The sequence below is a fragment of the Trachinotus anak genome, unplaced genomic scaffold (genome assembly GCF_046630095.1).
Source record: "Trachinotus anak isolate AG129_WGS33_773 ecotype Australia unplaced genomic scaffold, CSIRO_AGI_Tana_v1 ptg000032l, whole genome shotgun sequence".
NCBI lineage: Eukaryota > Metazoa > Chordata > Actinopteri > Carangiformes > Carangidae > Trachinotus > Trachinotus anak.
In genome coordinates this window covers 27,077,777-27,099,936 of record NW_027273883.1, presented here as the reverse complement: position 1 = coordinate 27,099,936, position 22,160 = coordinate 27,077,777, and the positions used below count along the sequence as shown (strand labels likewise).

The 22,160-nt window shown below is 42.7% G+C and overlaps 1 protein-coding gene across 2 annotated transcripts in view; it reads right to left on the bottom strand.

The window, feature by feature from the left end:
• Positions 1-946: 946 nt before the first annotated feature.
• Positions 947-22,160, bottom strand: part of enpp2 (ectonucleotide pyrophosphatase/phosphodiesterase 2) — a 30,734-nt gene continuing 9,520 nt past the window's right edge. Inside the window, exons 8-25 of one of the 2 annotated variants that reach the window (XM_071470208.1) lie at positions 21,646-21,765; positions 20,464-20,519; positions 18,200-18,265; positions 17,335-17,407; positions 16,763-16,871; positions 16,547-16,672; positions 15,789-15,820; positions 15,487-15,614; positions 10,516-10,591; positions 10,341-10,428; positions 10,085-10,254; positions 6,254-6,389; positions 5,940-6,079; positions 4,956-5,091; positions 3,440-3,517; positions 3,166-3,298; positions 2,871-3,024; positions 947-1,255 (exon numbers count right to left, since the gene is read on the bottom strand). In XM_071470208.1, coding sequence (XP_071326309.1) covers positions 1,085-1,255; positions 2,871-3,024; positions 3,166-3,298; positions 3,440-3,517; positions 4,956-5,091; positions 5,940-6,079; positions 6,254-6,389; positions 10,085-10,254; positions 10,341-10,428; positions 10,516-10,591; positions 15,487-15,614; positions 15,789-15,820; positions 16,547-16,672; positions 16,763-16,871; positions 17,335-17,407; positions 18,200-18,265; positions 20,464-20,519; positions 21,646-21,765 — 1,992 coding nt within the window. In that variant the 3' untranslated portion in view covers positions 947-1,084. The remainder of the gene's footprint in view (positions 1,256-2,870; positions 3,025-3,165; positions 3,299-3,439; positions 3,518-4,955; positions 5,092-5,939; positions 6,080-6,253; positions 6,390-10,084; positions 10,255-10,340; positions 10,429-10,515; positions 10,592-15,486; positions 15,615-15,788; positions 15,821-16,546; positions 16,673-16,762; positions 16,872-17,334; positions 17,408-18,199; positions 18,266-20,463; positions 20,520-21,645; positions 21,766-22,160) is intronic. The other variant, XM_071470209.1, reaches the window with a different exon arrangement.

Sequence of the window (22,160 nt, the reverse complement as noted above, 5' to 3'; positions counted from 1 at the left end):
TCTCTGTTGTATGCAGACCCCAGCGGACTAACTTAAAGGTCCCATGTTTGAACTTCTCCAGTGTTTGATTTGAAGTGTTGATCTCCAAGAGAAGATATATTTGTGATTTTAAGAACCAAAAACCATCTCAGTGTAGTTTTACATCTCCTCTCTCAGGCTTCTCTCTGGAGCTCCAGTAACAACAGGTCAGTCAGCCAATCAGAAAAGAGGCTCTGAATCATAAAAATACGAGTTTATTGTGATGAAATTTACGTACAGCATAAATAGGTCAGTCTCACAGGTGGTAAATGTTTTAGGGAAAAACACAATAATAGATCATCATCATTGACATTATTGTTATTGTGCACAGAACAAAAAGTCAACAACACAACACAACACACACAACACGCAAACAAGCAGAAAATAAACACAAACACAAACGCACACACACACACACACACACACAGACAGACACAAACACACACACACACACACAGACACAAACACATTGCATTATTATTCCATGTTAAAAAAATTAAGGTAATTTCCTCTTAATCACTGAACATAACGAGAAACTGTTCAATGCATACGCAGTATAAGTGGGTCAGTATCATGTATGAAAATATAAGATCATTGCACCAGTCCAATAATCCTGCATTAAAACTAATGTGATTGTTTTGTCTAGATGATTCAGATTCTTTATAGTGCAATTAAATATTTTTTACATCTTTAAAATGTGTCATATTTTTCATATGTATGAAATATTATAGAAAATTATTTGATTTTTTTCATTTCAGTTTGATGTCATTTCGTTAAACTGTGAGTTGTAGTTTAATTGAATTTGAGCCCCAAATAGGACACAATAATAAACTAAAGTGGGCAGCGCCTCAGCTCGTAGCTCAGTAGTGTTGAAGCTGGATCTTCACAACTGGATGAAAGGAATGAGATGCAACCAAATGTCACAACAGCGACGCTGTCGAACAGCAGATCGTGGCATCTGGTGCGAGCTGAAGCTAGTGTAGGTCAGTGTAACAGAGATGATCACATCTCCTCTTGTACCACATACTCCACCACGGCTGAAAAACATCAGTAACATCGACGTAGATCAGATCTCGCTCTCGTACGTGTGCATGTAGGTTTTGAGTGAGAGGATCTCAGCGTAGCTCCGCGTGGTTCTGCGGTACAGGTCCAGGCCTGTCAGGATCTCCACATCCCTGACCCGAGCTGTGTGCATCTTCATCAGGTCCTCCACCCAGCGGGACTCCTCCTCTGAGCTCTGCAGTCAGGAGGACACACAACATTAGCAGTGTCAGCAGTGCAACATGTAGCTATAGATAGCACATCACACAGTAAATATAATCACAATATAACACCAGGAGAATTAGAATTGAATTAATCTGATCCTTATTACAGCAGCTGTATAAAAGCTGTCTTTGTTTCACTTTGAATTTCTTAAAAGTCCCATATTTTACATTTTTTTTCAGTGTTTCATCGGAAGTGTTGATCTCCATCAGAAGATATATTTGTGGTTTTAAGAACCAAAAACCATCTCAGTGTAGTTTTACATCTCCTCTCTCAGGCTTCTCTCTGGAGCTCTAGTAACAACAGGTCAGTCAGCCAATCAGAAGAGAGGATCTGAATCTTTCTTCTGATTGGCTGACTATTTTCTGAGTGATCCAATAAAAATATAGCAGATTTCAGCTTAACACCACAGACTGTTTCTAAACCTGGACGTAGACTCTGGGTCTGAACAGTGAAGCCAATGCTGAAGAGTCTTAAAGCTTCATTCTCTCTAATGAGCATCAGGGGGCGACTCCACTGGTGGTAAAAAGAAGTCTGATTGTATTGAAGTCTATGTGAAAAAGTCTCTACTTCTCACTTGATTTATTACCTCAGTAAATGTTTTCCTGATGAGTTGATGGTATCAGTCTAAACACAGTTCCTAGTCTTCTTCAATACAACATGATGATCAGTTTTTAAATTATGCTCCATTTAGAGGAAAATAGACCATAAAGCAGGGGATGTATTAGGGCGGGGCTACCGTGTGATTGACAGACTGTACCACACAATCAGGATACAGTACAGAGCAGATCAGCTCCACCCCTCACTCCTCCTCAGCTCCACCTTCTCCTCCAAATATAGTTTCTTCTGGTTTCAAAAAACAAGATGGCGACGAACAAATTACAAACTGGAGGCTTCAAAACAGCAGCTCACAAACCAGTGGGCGACGTCATGGTGGGTTGAGGCTTTGATACTTTCACAGTATTAATATAGAACCTAGACCTGCTTAATAATCAAAGAACACATGGACATCTACCTTTAGACTATATATGGGACCTTTAAGTTGTCTGCTGGGCTTTTCAGGTGATGGGTTGCAGGAGGTTAATGTGGGTCACTGTGACTGAAGTGACTGAGCACTTTAGAATGGTGACTGAACTTGGTAATGAATTTAAATCAAACAACTTGATCAGTTACATCATAATTTTGTTCCCTGATCCATTCAGGCCTTTCCACTCATTTGCAGCTTCCATCCTGTATACATTTAAAAGTCAAATCTACTAACAGCTAAAGATACAACTGTAAAAAAAACCCCAAAGGCCTTAAAAAAAAGTTTTTGTAAAAGAAAAAAGTTATGTGTTGTCAGGTTGTTAGGTGATGGGAGCAGCATTCTGTGACACAGATTAAGGGCAGGCACAAGTAGTGACACAAAGTGGAAATCCTCCGTAGGCCAGACCGTCTCATATTGGTTCGGCCTTAACCTCATCTTCAGCTCTTGAACTGGGACACAGCTAAAGATTCTGCTGTGTGGCCTGGTGTGGATCTGCTGTGCAATATACTGTTCCTCAGATCTGTAAATGTGATGATGCACTTAAAGATGTGGCGCTTCTTACGTTGCAGGTCTCATCATTGTTGGGTCTGTGTGGCAGGATGAAGGCGGCGCTGGTGAGTGGGCCGCTGCACGAGTCTGCAGCCTGTGTGAAGTCTAAACAGCTGGTCAGGACCACAAAGTAGTGAGTGGGGATGGGTATCGTCCCACTCACAAACCTGCAGTAAAGACCAAACAGACTCTAGCTCAACTTTTATTTCTAACATTAAAACAAACTTTTCTAAACTTCCAAACAGCAAACCAACCAAACCAAGAGACAAAATAGTGTTTGTAGCTACAAGAATAATGAATGTTCTCACTCTTTAATCTTCTCCGCTGAGTCCCTGACACCATCATAGTTGTAGTCAAACACAGGTCCAATGAGCACATTCACTCCGTTTCTCTCAGTGGCAAATTTCTTCACCAGTGCTCTCTGGAAGTAGCTCCACACTCCTGAGAGACAAAGAGAGAGAGAAAGGAAACAGGAGGTAATGGAGGAGAAAGAGAAGCAGTGAGTACAGAATCGATCAATAGTGATCAGTATTGATCAGAAACAGGTCTGATCAGGTTTCCTCTCACAGTTCACTGACTCACTCTTGAAAGCAGGATACATGGGGACAGTGTTGGTGATCAGGACAGCGTCGTTTTTTTTTTCTGTGCTTGAGGATAATTCTGTCAAAGAAGAAGAAAGACAGATTGTTAGGAACTACAGCAGGCGTAGTGATAAAGATGGTGAGTAAAAGGTTCTTATAAATGAATACAGAAACAGTCTGGTGTGGTCTTTGTTTAAACACTGAGATGGTTTTTGGTTCTTAAAACCACAAATCTATCTTCTGATAGATATCAACACTTCAAATAAAACATAGGAAAAGTTAAAAGTCCATCACAATTGTCAGAACTGAAATTGTGAATTTGTCTGATCAATAATTCAAGATCACAAATATTCAATTTAAAATTAAAATTAATAAAAAATATTTTTGCAACACATCTGTATTTATAGCAGTTTCATAAAGTTTTAACACTTCACTTTATTGTGACATAGATTTCACTGTAAATGGATGAAACTGCCTTTATTGTCTATGAGTCTACACTCAATGATCCAAAAGGACAAACTGAATAATAATAATAATTGTTTTTAGAAATTAACAAACTTTTTTGTTTACAAAAGTCTTCAGACCCTTAATCCAGGACTCCAGAGATAGTTTCCAGTCTCCTTAAGTCTCTACCAGCTCTGAACCTGGATTTGTCTCAGGTCCTCTCAGGCTCCGTCAGACCGGACAGGAAGACTCTCTCCTCTGAGGTTCTGTGGGGTCTCAGTCTGGACTTTGTTCTGCTCAGGGAGGGACAGTCACAGAGTGTTGTCTTGGCTTCTGGTCACCATCCTGCTCAAAGGTGAACCATCACCACAGTCTCAGGTCTCCTGACTCTGGATCAGGCTTTCTTCAGGACCAGGTTTTCTTCAGGACCTCTCCATGTTTGGCTGCATTTATCGATCCCTCAGTTCTGACCCGGACCCTGTCGGTCAGACTCCAGCAGGATGTCACATGTCTGTCTCGTCTCTCACCATAAAGATCTGATCTGAGGCTCTGTCACAGTCACCATTGGGTTCTTGGTCTCCTCCCTGAACCAGGTCCTTCTTACCTGGTCCTTCAGTTTGTCTGCACAGCAGCTTTAGAAGAGTCCTGGTTCCAGACTTCTTCCTCTTCACAGTTCTTGTTCCACTGTTCTCCTGTGAACACTCAGAGCTTTTTATCCCGATCTGTTTCTCACCACAGTCTGATCACAGAGGTCTACAGTGTCCACTGGACCTTTTGGTCTCTGTCCAGACCTGCAGGTGAACTGTGGGACCTGATACACACAGGTGTGGGCCTTTCTAAACTGTGTCCAGTCAGTTCAGTCCCCACAGGTGGACATCTCAATGATCATTAAAGCAAACACGAACCACAGTTTGGAGCCACAGCAAAGAGTCTGAAGACTTTAGTAAATGAGAGATTTAAAGTTTATATTTTTATAGTTGTTGATTGACAGAGAGAAAATGGCAATTTTATCCATTAAAGTCAGGGTAGAAAAAGTGAAGGTGTCTGAATCTAAGCTGAGCTGGTGGACTCACGTGGTGGGTACAGGAAGGCGTAGGTGATCTGTTTGTCTGCCCTGTAGTTGGTGCAGGACTGGCTGTAGGCTGGGGGGACTCTGGTATCAGGTCTCACACAGTTGGACAGGGCTTCAGGCAGAGGAGACACTTCTACCTGGAGGACCACACACACACACACACACACACACACACACACACACACACACACACACAGACAGGACATAGGTGTGGTGACATCTAATTTCAACTGTTCAGACCAGCAGGTGCGAATGAATGAATCATGAATAATAAAGACCACCTAGCCTGTAGCTTTTAGCTGGTGGGAATATGTCCATATTTTATTAAATAATAACAAACAGTGAGTGTGGCAGCTGAAGTTTTCTGGGAAATTTGAAAAAATACTGTTTCATTTAATGTTTATAGTCTAATGTAGAAGTTTTCAAAGTGGGAGGAGGGCCTCACAGGGAGGCTCCAAACAGTTTCAGGGGAGGCTCAGTGAATGGACGGGACAAAAATATTACAAGTCTCTTGCATCAGCTATAAAAAGGTGATCAAGTAAATGAGCCTAAATGTGTGTGATCTGGTTCAGAGATACAGGAGTTTTGGGGGATTTTACTGTTTTTTTCCCAAAGTCAGAAACTAATAAAAGGCTCCGGGCAGAGCTTCTCTCAGAGAGTTGTTTTTAGCAGCAGTAACATAATCATGATCCCATAAGCATCCAGGAAGTGAGCGAGTATGTAGTATGTAAACTAAGGTGAGTGAGGGGGCAGCCTGTGGAGTCCCACAGTGTCAGAATGTGAGCACCCCTGGTCTAATGAACATTTACAGTGACTGCTGGCAATTTGACCTTTTCTTTTCTTTTAGATATCTTACGATAAACATGATTGTGAATGAATCTGTTTCCTGTTGGTATATGAGACTGAAATTTGTTAATTGTTCACTTATAGTTGAAATCCCACAGTAAATACTTGTAATGAGCAGAGAGCAGAGGGTGTACAGTACCTGCCTGCTGACAGTGTATGACGTCCACAGGGGCATAGACAGAGCCTCGCTGTAGCCGCTGATGTAGTCGCTGTGGTGGAGGATGGAGTATTTGGTGCGGAAGAGCACAGCAGGTCGACCGTACGGCAGGTTCCTGCTGTCTGAGGGAGGAGGAGCACGGAGGAGAGGAGGTCATGGAGCAGGACAAATTCACAAAGGTGCAGCTTTCATGAACATGTGGCTGTAAGCGAGCATTAAAATCAGTATAGACTGGTGATATCAGATGGATCAGCCTCCACACTGTATAAAGGACACGTCTTTCATGCGACACTGACCATCAATAGCTTGCCTCAGTCGCTGGTTTAGTTCCTCCACTTTGTTCTGTAAGAGACAGAGCCAGAGTGACTCCAGGTTATAGCCTCGTACAAGGGTCACTTTCAAACCTCTCTGGCCCCTACTTTTTACACGCAACTGCAAAAAGATCGGAGATTGAAACAATCTCTTGCCAGAGATCTTCATGGGAATCACAGACACAGTCAAGTGAAACAGTATGAGCAGCAGCAGAGCCGGGTCCAGTTCACTCCAGTCCCAACGCTTCACATCACCACTGATACTCTGACCACGTCGGGGCGGGGAAGGTAGTCTGATGCAAACGGTTCAGTGAATAATAAAAACGAAGCTGAAACCTAGTTTGAAGATGAGTGAATGGAGGTGGAGGTGAACTGACTCCAGCTCTGCAGCAGGAAGCAAAGAGGCAACAAACTGATTTCAGCTTCACAGGGAAGCTGAAATCAGAAACAACACAACAGTCAGGTACATTTTCACAAGTCAGGCACAAACAATCAAATAATCACTGATGATGATGATGACGATGATGATGATGATGATGATTAGGCTCAGGCATGAGTCTTTTTACAAGTGTGCTGTGTAAAAAGACAAGTTTAACTGCTGCGCAAAAGCAAAAGAGAAAAGTTCATCAAACCTCTCCCCCCCCAAAAAAAGTCACATCTGTATTTAGCTTCTTGCTGCGCTGTGACTGGGATGTTTGATGGATGTACTGTTGCAAAAAGTAAACTCACAGCTGACACTGAAATCAGTGGTGATGATCTGGAGTCAAATCATAGATTTTCTTGTGTGATACTAAACTCACTGACCCTCATCTGTGCTGCAGCTGATCCCTGTCTTCAGTTTACAATAGAATAGAACTAAAATGTGAGGAGAAGGCCTGTTGTGTCTTCTTTTCCAAATAAATCTTTAAATAACAGCTGATACTGCACTGTCACCTGGAAAAATGATGATTTGTATTATCAGCAACCTGCAGTGTTGGGGAAGTGACTTTATTTAACTTAAACGACTCAATATAATACAAAAAAGTCACATGCTGGCAGAAAATTGTCACCAAAAAATAAAATACTCCACTATTTACGGGCAAAGAATGTCAGCAGTGTTTCGTAAATAATAATTAATTGTATACGATTAAGGTCAAGTGTGAGTCGGTGACTGCCTCCTCACAGCAGCTAGGATGAAAGAAAAGGGGCGGGGCTGGTAAAAGTCCATTAAATTACAATAGAGAGGCAATGGTAAGATAAAAATAAAAAATCATTCCTTTCCATTTATGGCTCAAAGTCGTTTGTAGTTTCAGTCGTTAACTACACAAAAAATGGTAAAAAAGTATTTTAACTACTTAAATCACGATGAACAACCAGCAAGTTACTGCAAAATGTAAACTACTGGTTTAGATACATGCTGCTCCCCAACACTGTCGACCATCATTACCAACATACAGACATCAGGAGAGTCTCACATATCTTCAGCACACGAGGAGCAGTTGAATCAGATTCTTCTTCATTTGAAATAAAGATTTTAGTTTCCAGCTCAACTTTGACATTTAGACGTTTTTGTTCCTGAACTCTGGACTTGTACAAAATGATCGAACAGAACTCTCTGCACAGCAGCCAGTACTGACTAATGACAAGTAAGCCAGTTAGATAGAATGTTTAACAGCCAATAAAGTGCACAGGTCATATGAGGTATTGTTAAAGCCAAAGATTCTCATTTTTCTCATCTGGGTCTGGAGACTGATTCTGTTCTGTTCTGTTCTCAAATTCAAATCAATTAAGTGGAATATAATTTTTAATTGGCTGTAATTAGAGATGATGAGCAGTGACACAATTCATAATACATGAACATGCTGACTGACTGACTGACTGACTGACTGACTGACTGACACTTATGATCTACAGTCTGTTTTCATCGTGAGCTCGTGACTACATCCAAGTGGCAGTCAGCCTTCATCATTTTGTGTTGGCTGCACTGACTCAGAAAGTTGTCCGTGCATCATCATCATCATCATCACGTTAAAGTTTTACATCATCGTATTTTGTGATTGGCTTGTTGATTAACTTAAAAAGTGATGCAACAGATACCTAAAGTATCCACATATCTCCATTAGCTCCTTTAGCTGGTGTGTGTCAGTGCTATGCCATGTTTAAGTACATTTAATACCCTGTCTATACTAAGACAACTGACTTTTTAGTAATTAACCGTGGTCTTCATTACATAACCTGTAGATTTATACTGATCAAGCAGTGAAACACTATTAAATCACATAGTAGAGTTTCAGACCTAAAAAATAATCCTGGTTTAATAAAACTTTTATGTCATTTTCTATCAGTTGTGATAACATTTTACCCACCAAAGCAGCTGCTGAGATCCAGAAACACAGAGACGTTCTGAATAGAGGTCTATAGTCTATAAAAGTCTATAAACTGTAACCCGTAATATACTGTTATATCTTAACTATCAAGTCAAGAGAAGACAGATAAGTGGACAGGGAAGACACGAAACAAAGCTCCCTGCTCAGACTTGAACCGCTGGAAGCTGCAGTTTATGGACTTTGTGTTATCCCCTGAGCCTCCAGCCTGCTTCAGTTCAGGTAATAATTTTATGGTTTGTCTTTGTTTTCTCTGCTAAACTATTCATTTACAACCTGTTTAATCCTCTGACCAGTTCCGACCTACACAAGGCAGATGTCTTTGTTAGATTCAGACCGTCACAGCGCCCAGGTTGTTTAAATAGCATAGCTGTGCGCCCATCTGAGTGGACATGGTCATGTTGGTTTTAAAATGAGCTGTGGTCAGGCACATTGTTATTGAGGCAGAGGAAAGTGACTGACCAACAATTACCTGGTCTCAAGTCAACAGCACAGTATTGTTACTGTTATTTTAAGAGCACATCCTGATGTAACTGTACCACATTTGGCATTGTGCGGCCGCTCCAGAGTGCACTGCCATTATGACGGCATGGTCACTGTGCTGACCTTCATTAAATAATCGGACAATCAGACTGGTCGGTTGTAACTCGATATGACATAGAGATTTTGTTATTCTAATTTCAAGTGAGGGTATAAAAGTACGCCCTGCACCCTCAGTTTGATGTTTGTACCCGGGCCTGTTGTACCTGCTGTTGCCGTGGACGGTCTGATCGCACACTTTCACTTTGAGCACGACCAGGTCTGATCTGTTTCCTCTGCAGAGAAGACTTCCTTCTTACTACCCAGCAAACCTGCTGTTCTAACAGCAATCTGCCACCTGGCTTTTAAAGGGAATGGGAGATCACACTCTGAATTAATCTAATCAAAAGACTAAGTACAATCCTCTTCAACCATGCACCTGGCGCAGTGACTGTTTTTCCACCATTAAATTAACAGAAGTGGATTTGAACACATCTCAAATGCTCCGTGCGCTTCAGACCGTGCACTCGTTAAGACAAAGCCACTTGTGCCTCTTGTACAGTCAGATTTCTTTTTAGCAATGTTTCTTGAACTCAGCAATTACTTTGGTGAATACAGTATGATCAGAACCAATAGAACCAATAATCAATATGTGAAAACCGGTTCCCAGCTGTAATTATCCTTTAACTGAATCACATTTACAGGCCGTTCATATAGCAGCTGTTAAAATATGTCCGATAAAAGTTTTGATGACTCATCACTCAGCCTGTTACCATGGAGAACTGCGAGAGGTGATGAGGATGAAGATGGTTTTGGTCTCACTGTTTGTCATCACTAATATAAGTCAGCTGACTGACAGGCCAATCTCCTGAAAACCAGGATTCACGTCAGTGGTCTACAGGAAGCTGGGCCCAGGTGAGCCATCCCTGCTGACCTTGTCATCACAGCTGCAGCCCAGGTCATCTGTCCCTGCAGGAACCAGACCAGAGGCTGTTGGTCTGGAGACCTCCTCCAGCATAGTGGGTCTGTAGACGGGGCTTCTCAGCAGGTGGTTCAGACTGCCGTGGGTCCCATTATTGGGGGCTGGTTTCAGACCCAGGAGATCTGAGAGAAGGAAGAACCAGGCAGTGAGGTAAACATAAAACATCACTCAGACACACATAAACACACAAGAGGACATGAAGCCTTACCACACATCACATTATACAGCTCAATGTTTTCAAAGGCGGGAACTTTAGTCTTGAATTTAAACGTTGGTCCGTACCCCAAGAAGATGGTCTGAAAAGACACAGGTCACATGGTTTACAATAAATAACAGTTAAATAAAAGAAAGGTATGATCCACGCTGCTACACGTGAGTGGTACCTGCATGCTGTTGATCTTGTTGTCGTATCCGTGGTCACCAGCAAAACCACAGTGCCTCCTCCCCTCAGGAACTTTCCTGTAGTGAACAGTGTGAATCACACATCAGGGTTTGGTGGATGCATTTTGTCGTGAGGCGTGACCGACCTGAGGTCACACAGCAGGTTTGTACTTCATCGTCAAAGCAGTGACTCAGCATCAAAGTATCCTCACAGATAAATATCAGACTGCTGCAAATCTGTCAGAAGAATCATGATTCAAAATAACATCTGCATCTGTTTCATATCTGACGGAGATCCAGGCCGTGAAAGCTTTTACATTTTCTCATTCCAGACACCTGCGGTCAAGTGTTTTTTTTTTCAGATTTCTTGCAGAAACAGTCGACGGTTCTCTCAGCATCACCAGCAAGTGTGTTTATAATACACAGAACCAGAACTCGGCTGGAGACCAGAACAGTGAGGACCTGCTCAGGCTGTTTTCATATCTTACACTGATCAAGCTGAACAAACAAGTTTTGTTTCGTTCTGCTGCAATTTGCTCCACAGCTGATTTGTTTCATTAAAACCTCTTCTGATGTTCATCATCATCATCATCATCATCATCAGTGACAAACTGAGGTCACAGACAAAATCAAGTAGAAGCACAGAAATAGAGTTTTTTAATCTAGACAAAGGGGATCTATGAACAAGCTCTGCAGTATTGAAGAAACCTAAAAATATGTGGAATTGTTTATTAAATTAAGAAACAGCACAAGTTCTGATTGGCTCCCTGTAAGATTAAATAGGAATTAAAATCCTGCTCCTCGCATACAAAGCCGTTAATGATGAAGCTCCAAGGTAAGAGTTCACCAAGTGCTTGCTCCTGGTTCAACTGTTGGTGTTTCTTTCCACCTCTGTTGGTGAGTAAAGGGGTAAAGGAAAGTTTCACAACGTTTTGTCCAGATGGTAAATAAACAGTGAGTTGCTATCAGGAAGTGACAAGACGAGCAAGGGTTAGCCATATAGCATGCTAACTTCAGAAGAAAAAACATGATAGAGACAAGAGTTAACACTGGTGTTTCTTTCCACATCTGGAGGCAGATGTTGGTGAGTAAAAACAATGAAGGTTGATGCAAAACTCATGTTTCTTCTAGTAAGTAAACAGCTGCTAATGCTAATGTTAGCTATGTGGCAATAGCAAAATTTACAAATAGCTCCTTTAAGAGGTCAAATTAAATCAAATGGCTACTTATAGGTGATAAAAGTCTAGATGGTTCAGAGAGACCTGGTAGAGTCCACATAGGTTTTAATGGGTTAAACTGTGTAGAAAACTGCAGGATGTTGTCAATATTCACAAACTTCAGCTCAGCTGAGGACAAACCTCCTTTACACACCTCAAACCACAATCCTCTAATTGAAAAACAGCCACTTTTTATTAAGTGTCCATTAAAACACTACTCCCAGTTATACACCATAATATATATGAGTTTGTGTGTGTGTGTGTGTGTGTGTGTGTGTATGTCTGGGGTGAAGCCACAAGCATGTAGAAAATGTAAATGACTAGCTGACAGGGAAATGAGACAAACTGTATTTCATTTGGTGTGAACAGTTATTTGGTTTGGGGTTTACTGACTAATGTATATGAGCCTGTGTGTGTGTGTGTGTGTGTGTGTGTGTGTGTGTGTAAACGTTCAGACACTCTGCTCACAGCTCCGGTGCCAATGATTAGCCCGTCTGTCCATCTGAGCTGCACAGAAACCTCAAAGATCTCTTTCATTTAGAAGCTCTGTGTGTGTGTGTGTGTGTGTGTGTGTGTGTGTGTGTGTGTGTAACTGTGAGTCAGAGTGCAGCTCTCCCACGGTTCAAAACAGCCTGACAGCTCTATGCATGGAGGCTGCACTGACATGAACATGTACAGACAGACAGACAGACACACACACACACACACACACACACACTCATGCAGCACCGTTAGCTGTGGTGATTTGTTTTTACTCTTGCTGGTGATGACTTCATGGTTTACTCTGTCACTGAATCGCTGCAGTGAGACTTTTCACTGCTTCACATCAGAAACTTGTCACAGCTCATTTCAGCAAATCATTAAAGTTTCAGCAGCTGCACTTTGACAGAGGCGTGAGTTTTTTACTCATCTCAGCGCTGTACGTGTTAATGGCACGTTGATCGCAGCCAATGTTGACAGAAATGTGTTTTTAAGTGAAGCAAGATGTACAGTAAAAAGCTTCAGTGATGGGTGGGCAGGAAACACCACATCTACACTGACGGTACACAAGGTCAGAGCAGCTGCTCGTTAGCAGATGAAGCCACAAATCAAAACTAAATTACTGAAAACTTTCACTGTCACCTTCACCTGAATGACTGGTTCGGATTTAACCCTTTGAATCTTGGCAGGTTTTTGCTGGTTTTCCTCATGTTATGTCACATTCAGGATGAATGAAGATACTAAGAAATGGACGACAAGCTTGAAGACTTATCAGGCACCAAAACACTGTGCAGCTGTTTATAACAAATACTTATAAGAAACACAACTCTGGCAAGTTACCATGTGGAAATATGGAGTTGATGTTACACAGTGATCCTCCAGGAAGGTGAGCTTGCATGTACAGATGTAGTGTTGGCTCCTTCCACTGCTGAAACTGGAAGAAGGAACTGGTATCCACTGTTCTCTATTCCACGTTCAGTAGAACAGACATGTTGCTTTTGATTTTCAGTGTAACATGTTAAAATATTAAGGAAGATGGATATGGACAAAAATTTTGGGATATTTAACCTTATATTTTGTAGCACAAACATTTGAGGCAGATCACTGTAATCAGGTGCTTTTTGTAGCTGTTACTGAGACTAATTCATTTCTCAGCTGTGGTTCTCTTCCTCAGCAAACTGCGCCAGTTCTCTAAGGTTTGGTGGCTCCCTTCTCCCAACTGTGAAGTTCATTTGGTTTAAGACCAGGACTCATTAAAGGCCAATTCTGAACAGTCCAGTGTTTTCTCCTCATCCAGCCGGGGCTGTTTTTAGAGAAGCCATGACACAGACAGAGCTCTCTGACACTGGGCAGCATGTTTCACTTCAGATCCAGATCCAAGACCGCAAAGCAACTTCATGACACGATTGAACCTCCTCCATGTTTCAAGGCTTGTCCACATGAATTTGACCAAACTCCAGTGGTTCCTCTTTCAAGGTGACTCCCCTCGTCAGGTCACGTCAAGTCGGCTGCAGCCCCCTGGACCTTTAATGTCCTGGTGATATAAACAGCAGTAGTCACAGAACAGGAAGCTGCTTGGAGGTGGTCTTGTAGTCTTTACTTTGACCTTTACCATGATCGTGCCTGGAAGTTATTTTCTTCCTTACCTCCTTTTAATTCCGACACTTTTGTCCAGGTCTCTATGTGATTATCTACTGCAGCGCCTCTCTAATTGTGTTGTGTTGAGCCAGATTCAAACTCACATTCACTCTTCATCTGAATGGGGAAAATACAGTGATGCAGTCAGGGGCCATCAAGGGGTGTCTTCCAAAATGATGCCACACTGCGTGATGTCATCTGGCATCATATTCATGCAAGCGTGCATGGATCGATAACTTTGTAAGACCGTTGTGACTAAAGATAAAACAATTTCCACAGTTGTACAATTCTGTCTGTGAGTATTTCAAACCACTGTGCTCTATTTAGGCGTCTAACAAGCTTTTACCTGTTATAGTCCTTCAATGCTCAGCCTGATATGATAATGAAATAATATCAGATCAGAGAAGGAAACACAGTTCTCAGTCCATATTTCTGGCTTTCACAATGTCAGCGTAACAGGGAAAAGTATTTGTCAGTGTCCTGCAGATATCCCCAATCAGAAACCTAAACTCTAAGTCCTACTGTCACCATTTTAAACATTCAACACTGTGTAGTTATCCCACATTTCGTAAATGTACAGCGACCTCTAGTGGTAGCCCCCTGTTAGTTTTGGGCGGGTGTAGCTGGGACCGGTCAGTTCTTCTTTTGTGCTGATGTTATTTTGACTAGGTGAAGCTGAGCTGTTGATTACCTAGCCGACGGACAGCTCGGTTACTGTGTGTGCGCCAGTTAGCATGTGTGTAGTTGAATGCTAATGCAACAAATAAACACCTGGAAGACAGTAATAGGGCGTCCGCGAGTTTGAGTATGACACTGTTTCACCGGTTAAAATACCCTATACGGTGGGAGTTAGTGGATCAGTGTGGTGAGTCTACTAAGACCGTACAAACACTAAAGTGAATGTCCCAGCAGGCTGCTTACACTGTGTTTCCATTTGGCACATTTGAACCAGCTGGTGACAGTGGAGGGAGCCCTGGCTGACACATGAGTAAGGTGCATTACAATAGTCAAACCTAATTTCAGAGATTAGCATGAGCTAGAAGAAACAAGACTGCACAATATTTTCAGCTTGATTGTCAAAACAGAGGTTAGTACATAAGAGTCCCCAGACTTATTGTTGTTAAATTTAAGGAAATGATGGGACATCCAGGATTTAATATCCAAGAGGCAAGCTGAGAGATTAGCTAGGCTGCCGGGATATGTGGGTTTTAATAGCATGTACAGCTGAGTGTCATCTGCATAAAAGTGGTAAAAAAACATTGTGACTCTGAATGACCAGGCCAAGAGGGAGCATATATGTGGAAAACAAGGGGGGGGGCAGGAACCGAGCCTTGAGGGGACACCACATTTCAACTGGGCTGTCGAGGAAGTGGGATTTCCCAAGGTGACTGAGAAAGTTGTGTTAAAAGGTAGGAACGAAGTAAGCAAAGAGTCGTTTGGTTCCTATGTCCCATGTCTCTAAGCGGTGTAAGAGGAAATATATAAAAGTAAATCTGTGATGAGATCCCTTTCTCCAGAACCTTGGATAAAAGAGACAGTTTGGAGACTGGTCTATAATTTGTTGTCCAGTTTAACGTCTTCACACTCATATTTAAATCATGTATATGTGCACTTCCTGTTGTAGTGGTGCTGCTGTACCTGGCCACATGCCACTTCCTCTCCACCAGCAGGTGAATCTCTTCAATACGGCGGTTGTTGGCGTAGTGCAGTCTCTTGGGCAGGTGCTGCTTCAGGTACGGCTTAAAGTGCTGGTCTGTTTTCTTACACTGAAACACAACACCAGTGTTGTTATGAGCCCAGCTATCACATGTTTTACCAGACTAGTTCTTTTTTTTAAATCACATTTTACAAAAGAAATGTACAAAATTTTACAAAATCAGTTCTTAAAAATTGAAATCCACAATTAATACTTCACATGTGTCATCAAGCCTCATACTTACTGTTAGATTTGCAACAACAGCTTTGGGGTCATCTGAAAAAAAAAAGGTCGGACTAGTGAAAACTTTAATCTCACTAAAGTACAACACAACAACAGACTGTACTTTAACTGTATTTCAACAAACTTCTTCAAGGCCAACTGCTGAGAAGTACATTAGTGGGACAGAGGAAATTAAATTGTACCATTGCTGTGGTCTAACAGCATATTTACTTACAACAGGTGCACTGTAGCTACTGTGTGCACTGACAATGATCAGATCTGGGGTTGTATTGATGAACGATGACCTCGGTGATCGAAGATCATCAGAGTGATCACTGAGGGCTGATTGTCAGCTTGTGTGTAATTGCCGTGCTGTGATTGTGTGTGTTGTTTCCTTGCCTCCCCTGCTGATTTTGAGTGATTATTGTGAATGCTCTGATTATTACATGTGAATAATTAATGTTTCTTTGTGATGACAGCTCTGTTTCAACATATCTATAAAATGTGTTTGTAATTTGTCAAGCTTTTTTCTCTCTCTCATACAGTAATGCACCCCCCCACCCCCCAACAGCTCATGATACAGTGAAGCTGTCTGCAGGAAGAAGAGAAACCCTAAATAATCTCAGATGAAGATTCATGAAAAGTGACGAGGGAAACAAACAAAAAGACAAACACATTAAAAACACACACACACACACACACACACACACAAATGCATGTATGTGGAAAAGAGGGTAGAGCGCCTCTGTATAATTAAACATTATAAACTTTTCTCTTCACATTTAGGGTTGTTGGGGTATCTGGAGCGTATTCTGCCCAGGGACCCGGGGACGAGGATGATGTCATCAACACTGGTCATGTAGTTGCTGAGGAACTCGGTGCGGTCACAGTGGGCCTCCTCCATACCTGAGAACACACAGGAAATCACCAAGGTACCTCTGAGTTTCACTGGCACTGCTGTTTGATGAGTGTCTGTGTGTGTGTGTGTGTCTGTACCATGATCTCCCACCAGGATGATGTTGACACAGCGATGCAGCTTCATCTGCTTCAGTCCGTCCATCAGCTGACCGACGATTCTGTCGATGACCCTCAGAGGGTTGTTCAGCTGGAAACCACAGAGGGAGTCACAATCCAACACACACACACAAAGATTGTTCAACACACAGTATACACACACACACACACACACACACACACATACAGTACTGGGCATCAAAGAGGTGTCTGACTGGTGTCAGAGACATAGAGAACTGTCTTCAGAGACCAGATCCAGGAGTCCTTCAACAGATGGTTGGATCCCACAGAGACCAGATCTCTACATCATGGAGTCAGTCTGGGACCACATGAAGACACTGAGGAACTGGTTCAGGTTCTCCAACATCCTACCTGACAAGTACCTGAAGAACTGGTGCTGGTTTATGAGCAAAGGGGGGTCACAGCAAATACTGATCTGATTTATTGCTTTACTTTGTGTGAAGTTCAATGATGAATAAAAACGGTTTGTGGCTTTAGTATCAAACTGACACGTGCAGACACACACACACACACAGCAGACACACTGTACTTACCTCTGTGCTCATGGGCCCCATTTTGTGTCCATATGTGTCTGGTTGCTCAGAGTGCATGGCGTAAACATAGGGCCTGAAACAAGACACACGTCGTATATCTGAGAATGACTGAGAACACAACAGTGGTGACTGCAGATTTTAGTCCAACAGTACAACAGATCTGAGTAGCAGTGATGCATAACAGGCGCACCGCTGTAAAGTAAAAGCAGCAGTATGAGTGTCGTCCACTCTACTACGTTTTAGTTTTCAAACTCATCTCTCTCTGCTACATTTACTATGCTAGCTTTCACACATGTTTATTTCTGCTGTAAAGTTGGACATTTTAACATGGAGGTCTATGGGGACTGACTCACTGCTGGAGCCATTTGGGGTGAAACTTGGGTCTTGGTGATATATCAAACACACCTGATGTGTCCCAGCTTGTTTCACGTGGGCTGTAGTAAACAACTATGTCACAAACATTGAGCACAAACTGTTTTAAGCCTCTGGCAAGTTAACTTCTCTCTCACTCACAGACGACACACACCCCCAGCCTTCCAGAAGACTCTCCTGGGTGTGTGTGCGACATAGGTGAGGCGTGTGTTTGTGCATCTGGAGTGGAGGGAACTGAAGAGAGCGAAAAAGGTGAATTTATATGTGTTCAGGGATGGTGACTGAAGATGGAGGCGGATGAATGCACATTTTTGTTGCTTTGAGCTCTGATTTTGTAAAGGGTCAAATGTAACTTGGTTGTGATTTCCCCCTTTTTGCTCATTTAAAATTGTTCCAGTGAAAAAACAGTACACGATGTTTTAATGTAGACAATAAAGCATGAGGAAACAGGAAGTGTGATGCAGACGAACAACAAACGTGAGGCTGAACTCACCTCTCTCCTTCAGGGAGGTGGAGCCACTGCAGCATGGTCAGGATCCTCCTCTCTAGCGGGATGGCACTGAAAAACACACAAACACAGGGTAATGTCACAGAGCTGCCAAAGACACAGACGCCATGTCCCCGTTCAGAGGGCCGCATCCCTGAAAGGCTGCATTTGAAGACCGACTGCATCAGAGCGGTGCGACCAAGCCGTCCCACTTCGAAGGCTCCTTCACATGCAGCGGAGAAATGTGTCCTTCTCCAACAGGTGGATCCTTTGTGGCCCAACCTATCCTAGGATTCACTGCGAGCTGGTAATGACAATGATATGTCAAACAGCACCAACAGAGAGCCTGAGGATCACACTCTTACATGTAAGTTTTGTGTTTCAGCTCGGTTCAACAGTAATGGTACAACTGTTAAAACCAAGGACCTTAAACCCTCAAGTTTTTATGAAAAAAAGTTACGTTTTGTCAAGGTTGTTAGTTGAGGTAAGAGCAGGAACAGCTGGTGACACACAGTGAAAATTCTCCGTAGACCAGACCATCTCATTTCAGCTCAGTCTTTGTGGTCCACGACAGCTACGAAGGGCCACACCTTCGTAGACCTTGTCCTCTGAGGGATCCAGCACCTGAATCAGGACCCCCCCCCCACAGCCATTAAACCATTACACTCCAAACTGCTCCTTTAATGCTCTGAGAGCCTCATAAAGTTGAGGGTTGTGGAGTAAAACATGTTTAAAGCCTCCTCACTGTTTAAAGTGTCTGAACGTCAAAGGCTGCCTGTGTGGAAATGAGGCCACCAACCACGCTGCTGGCTGTCACACAGCCCACAGCTGCCAACCATCAAGCCCATGACCGAGGCCCTGAATGGGGCTTCATGTATGAAGCAGTGGGGGGTAGCGTGGAGGAACACCGAGGTGTGGTCACTGTTCTACTTTTGTTTCTGTTCATACTCTCAGTTCCACCTTCTATGTCATGTGTTTTTTTTTTGGGTGGGAGGGCACCCAGAAAGCTGAGTCCAACATAGACCTTCAACCCCTCCACAATCCCTGGTCCCCATTACCATACCAGTCCCCACCGTGGTGCTGTAACACTAAACTATAGGATGTGTTGTATATGAAGGCTTTCTCAGCTTCCCTCTCCATCTCACACACACACACACACACACACACACACACACACTCCTGCCTCTCTCTCCTCATTTTCTCTTTATTCCTCACACACCTCTGTCAGAGCCAAGTGCAGGAAAAGCTCTGTAAACCACCCTCTGGCCCCCGTGGGTCTGTGGAGTGGCACGCTTGTGACCCCCCGCTCACGGAGGAATCCTGCGTTCTTTAAACAGGCTCATTTGCACAAATTGCTGTAAAAACAGCTCAACGCTGTCCCTGCTGAGATCTGCCTGCCCCCCCCCACGCTCCATCAAAGCCTCCTCTGTGCTGATAAATGTGGGTTCCTTTGTGTTCTGCAGGCTGTAGGTTCAGCATGGCGAGATGCAGGAACATGAAGGGGCATGTTCTGAAAACTTTCACCACCAAATCAATTACAGTCTCTGAATCATTTAGAATAAATGTATCGGTTCATGTTACTAATGAGAATCTGACTCAGCGAGTGGGGACGACTCCACAACAAGGTTTTATGGATTTGATGAGGTGGATGGGCAGCAATGTCCAGAGGGGCACCCGTCAGGAGAGGCTTCTTTGCCTGGGGGTCCCTAGAGTCTAGGATTGTCACTGACAATTACTGATGGTACCCAAAACACAAGTAGTGCTCATATTACAATTTGAGCAGGTGAACTATGGTAAAAAGCACACACACACACACACACACACAGTTGAAGTGAGGTTTGTGTACTGACTCTGTTTTATTTGTGATCAGTGAGCCTCAGATACAAAAGTCAGCTGTTCTTGAATGTTCAGCGCCAAGCATCACAATAACTGCTGCAGGCTGAAGTGTATGTTGGAACTGATTCATAAACTGGTGTAAACCGTTCACACTGGAAGCACGAGGACTCAAAGTCCTGCACACCTGCATCTATCATCTACATCTCATCCAGACTGACACAGAGACATGGACGGGCTACCCTGCAGTCTGGCTGTGGTGAGCTGGGGTCACTACCAGCTACCAGAGACAGAGACAGAGAGAGAGAGAGACAGAGAGAGAGAGACAGAGAGAAAGAGGGCTGAAACTTGCATCTGGTAAATTATTCGATGCAGTTTATCAGAGACTGTTTTGTTTTATTTTGTGTGTGTGTGTGTGTGTGTGGGTGTGGACTTACACAGGCCAGAAGAAGGTGGCAGCCTTCACTCCCTGTTTGAGCGCTGTGATCCAGATCTAGGAGACAGAAACAGTCTCACTGTTTTATCAGACTCACATAGTTGATTAGATACTATTGGAGCGTTACCATAGAAACCAAGGTCATCACATGTAGTACACTACAGTCTGATGAAAACGAGAGTAATACTAAGCCATCCAGTATGTTGGTAGCGTTCATACAGTTTTTGAAAGAGACTCATATTATTTTATTTCTATTTCACATTTACATTTATTTCAAATGTGTAAAATCTTTTTTCTTTGTAAAATAATGCATTCAAGTTCACTATGATAAGTTGCTCTGTGTATGTTCTTAACACGCCGTCAATCTCAGAGACCCAGCTCTTCTGGATTGGAGCCTGAGTGGCAGATCACGCCTCAGTTTAAGACTTGTCTGGTGGTGAATTTAACATCTGCACCAGCTGTGGATCAGCTGGTAGAGAGGGTTGGTGGTTCGATCCCTGGCTTCTCATGTTTACGCCCTTGCACGGCAGCCATGGCACCACTGGTGTGTGAGTGGGTGTTTTAAGTGATCAGTAAGATTAGAAAAGTGTTATATAAGTGCAGTTCATGTTTATATTTCTCCTTTTCATCTTCTCCTTATTATTATGTGTGATCTTATATACGGTTTCATTTAATACTTAATTTAAGAAATCCCATCAGAGTCTCATTCTGTAGGAAACACTGAAATCTGAGTACAGGTTTGGTCAGTGAGTAAATCCACAAAAAAGCATTCCAGGACTCTAAACTTTAGAGCTTTGCTCGTGTCAGAGCAGAGAGTGATCCTAACCCAGCCTTTTATTAATCACATATTACCATCTGTCAGTAATCAATGGTTGATAAAGCCTATCAGACTGGGTCTGTTAGATCTGGATCCTGCTGGTCTCATTGTAGTCTGCTTCAAAGGAAAAGATCTGGCCTCTGATCTGTGACCTGACAGATTAATGTCACTGTGTTGATTAAGCACAGATGGTGAAAGAGAGAAGAGAAGAAGAAGAGAAGAGAGGAAGAAAAGAAGAGGAAGAGAAGAAGAGAAGGCAAGAAGAAGAGAAGAGTAAAGAGGAGAAGAAGAGAAGAAGACAAAGAAGAAGAAAAGAAGAAGAAGAGAAGAAGAAAAGATGAAGAGAAGAGAAGAGTCAGGACTGACCGGTTGTCCTCCCCACCAGCGATGATTGAGCTTCTCTCGGCTCCTCAGGGTGAAGGTGGCGTCAAACACAGGGTCGTACATGGAATTACCCACAATGCCATGAGACTCTGGATAGAGACCCTGAGAACGAAGGAATGGAAATGTTTATCCTTTTTTCTCTGTATTGAACCAAAACATTTAAAGATCATACTGTAGATGACTGTGTGTGTGTGTGTGTGTGTGTGTGTATACGTGCATACTGTGATTCCTCGGTTTCAGTGATAATAGAAGCCATTTTAGTGGATTCTCAAACACTATTAAATACAAGTTTGAGGTATTTGTACTTCGAGTATTTATTGAAAACTTATTTACACAGTACTTCTCCTGCTTGCACAGACTGTCCTGCTACAGAGCCCAACCCTCACTGCACATTGTACCTTGACATTATATAGTTGTAAAATAAATAATATCATGTATGTCATATTTGGGCTGGACTTTATCGAGATATTCAATTTTTGGATTTTGGAGCCGACCTC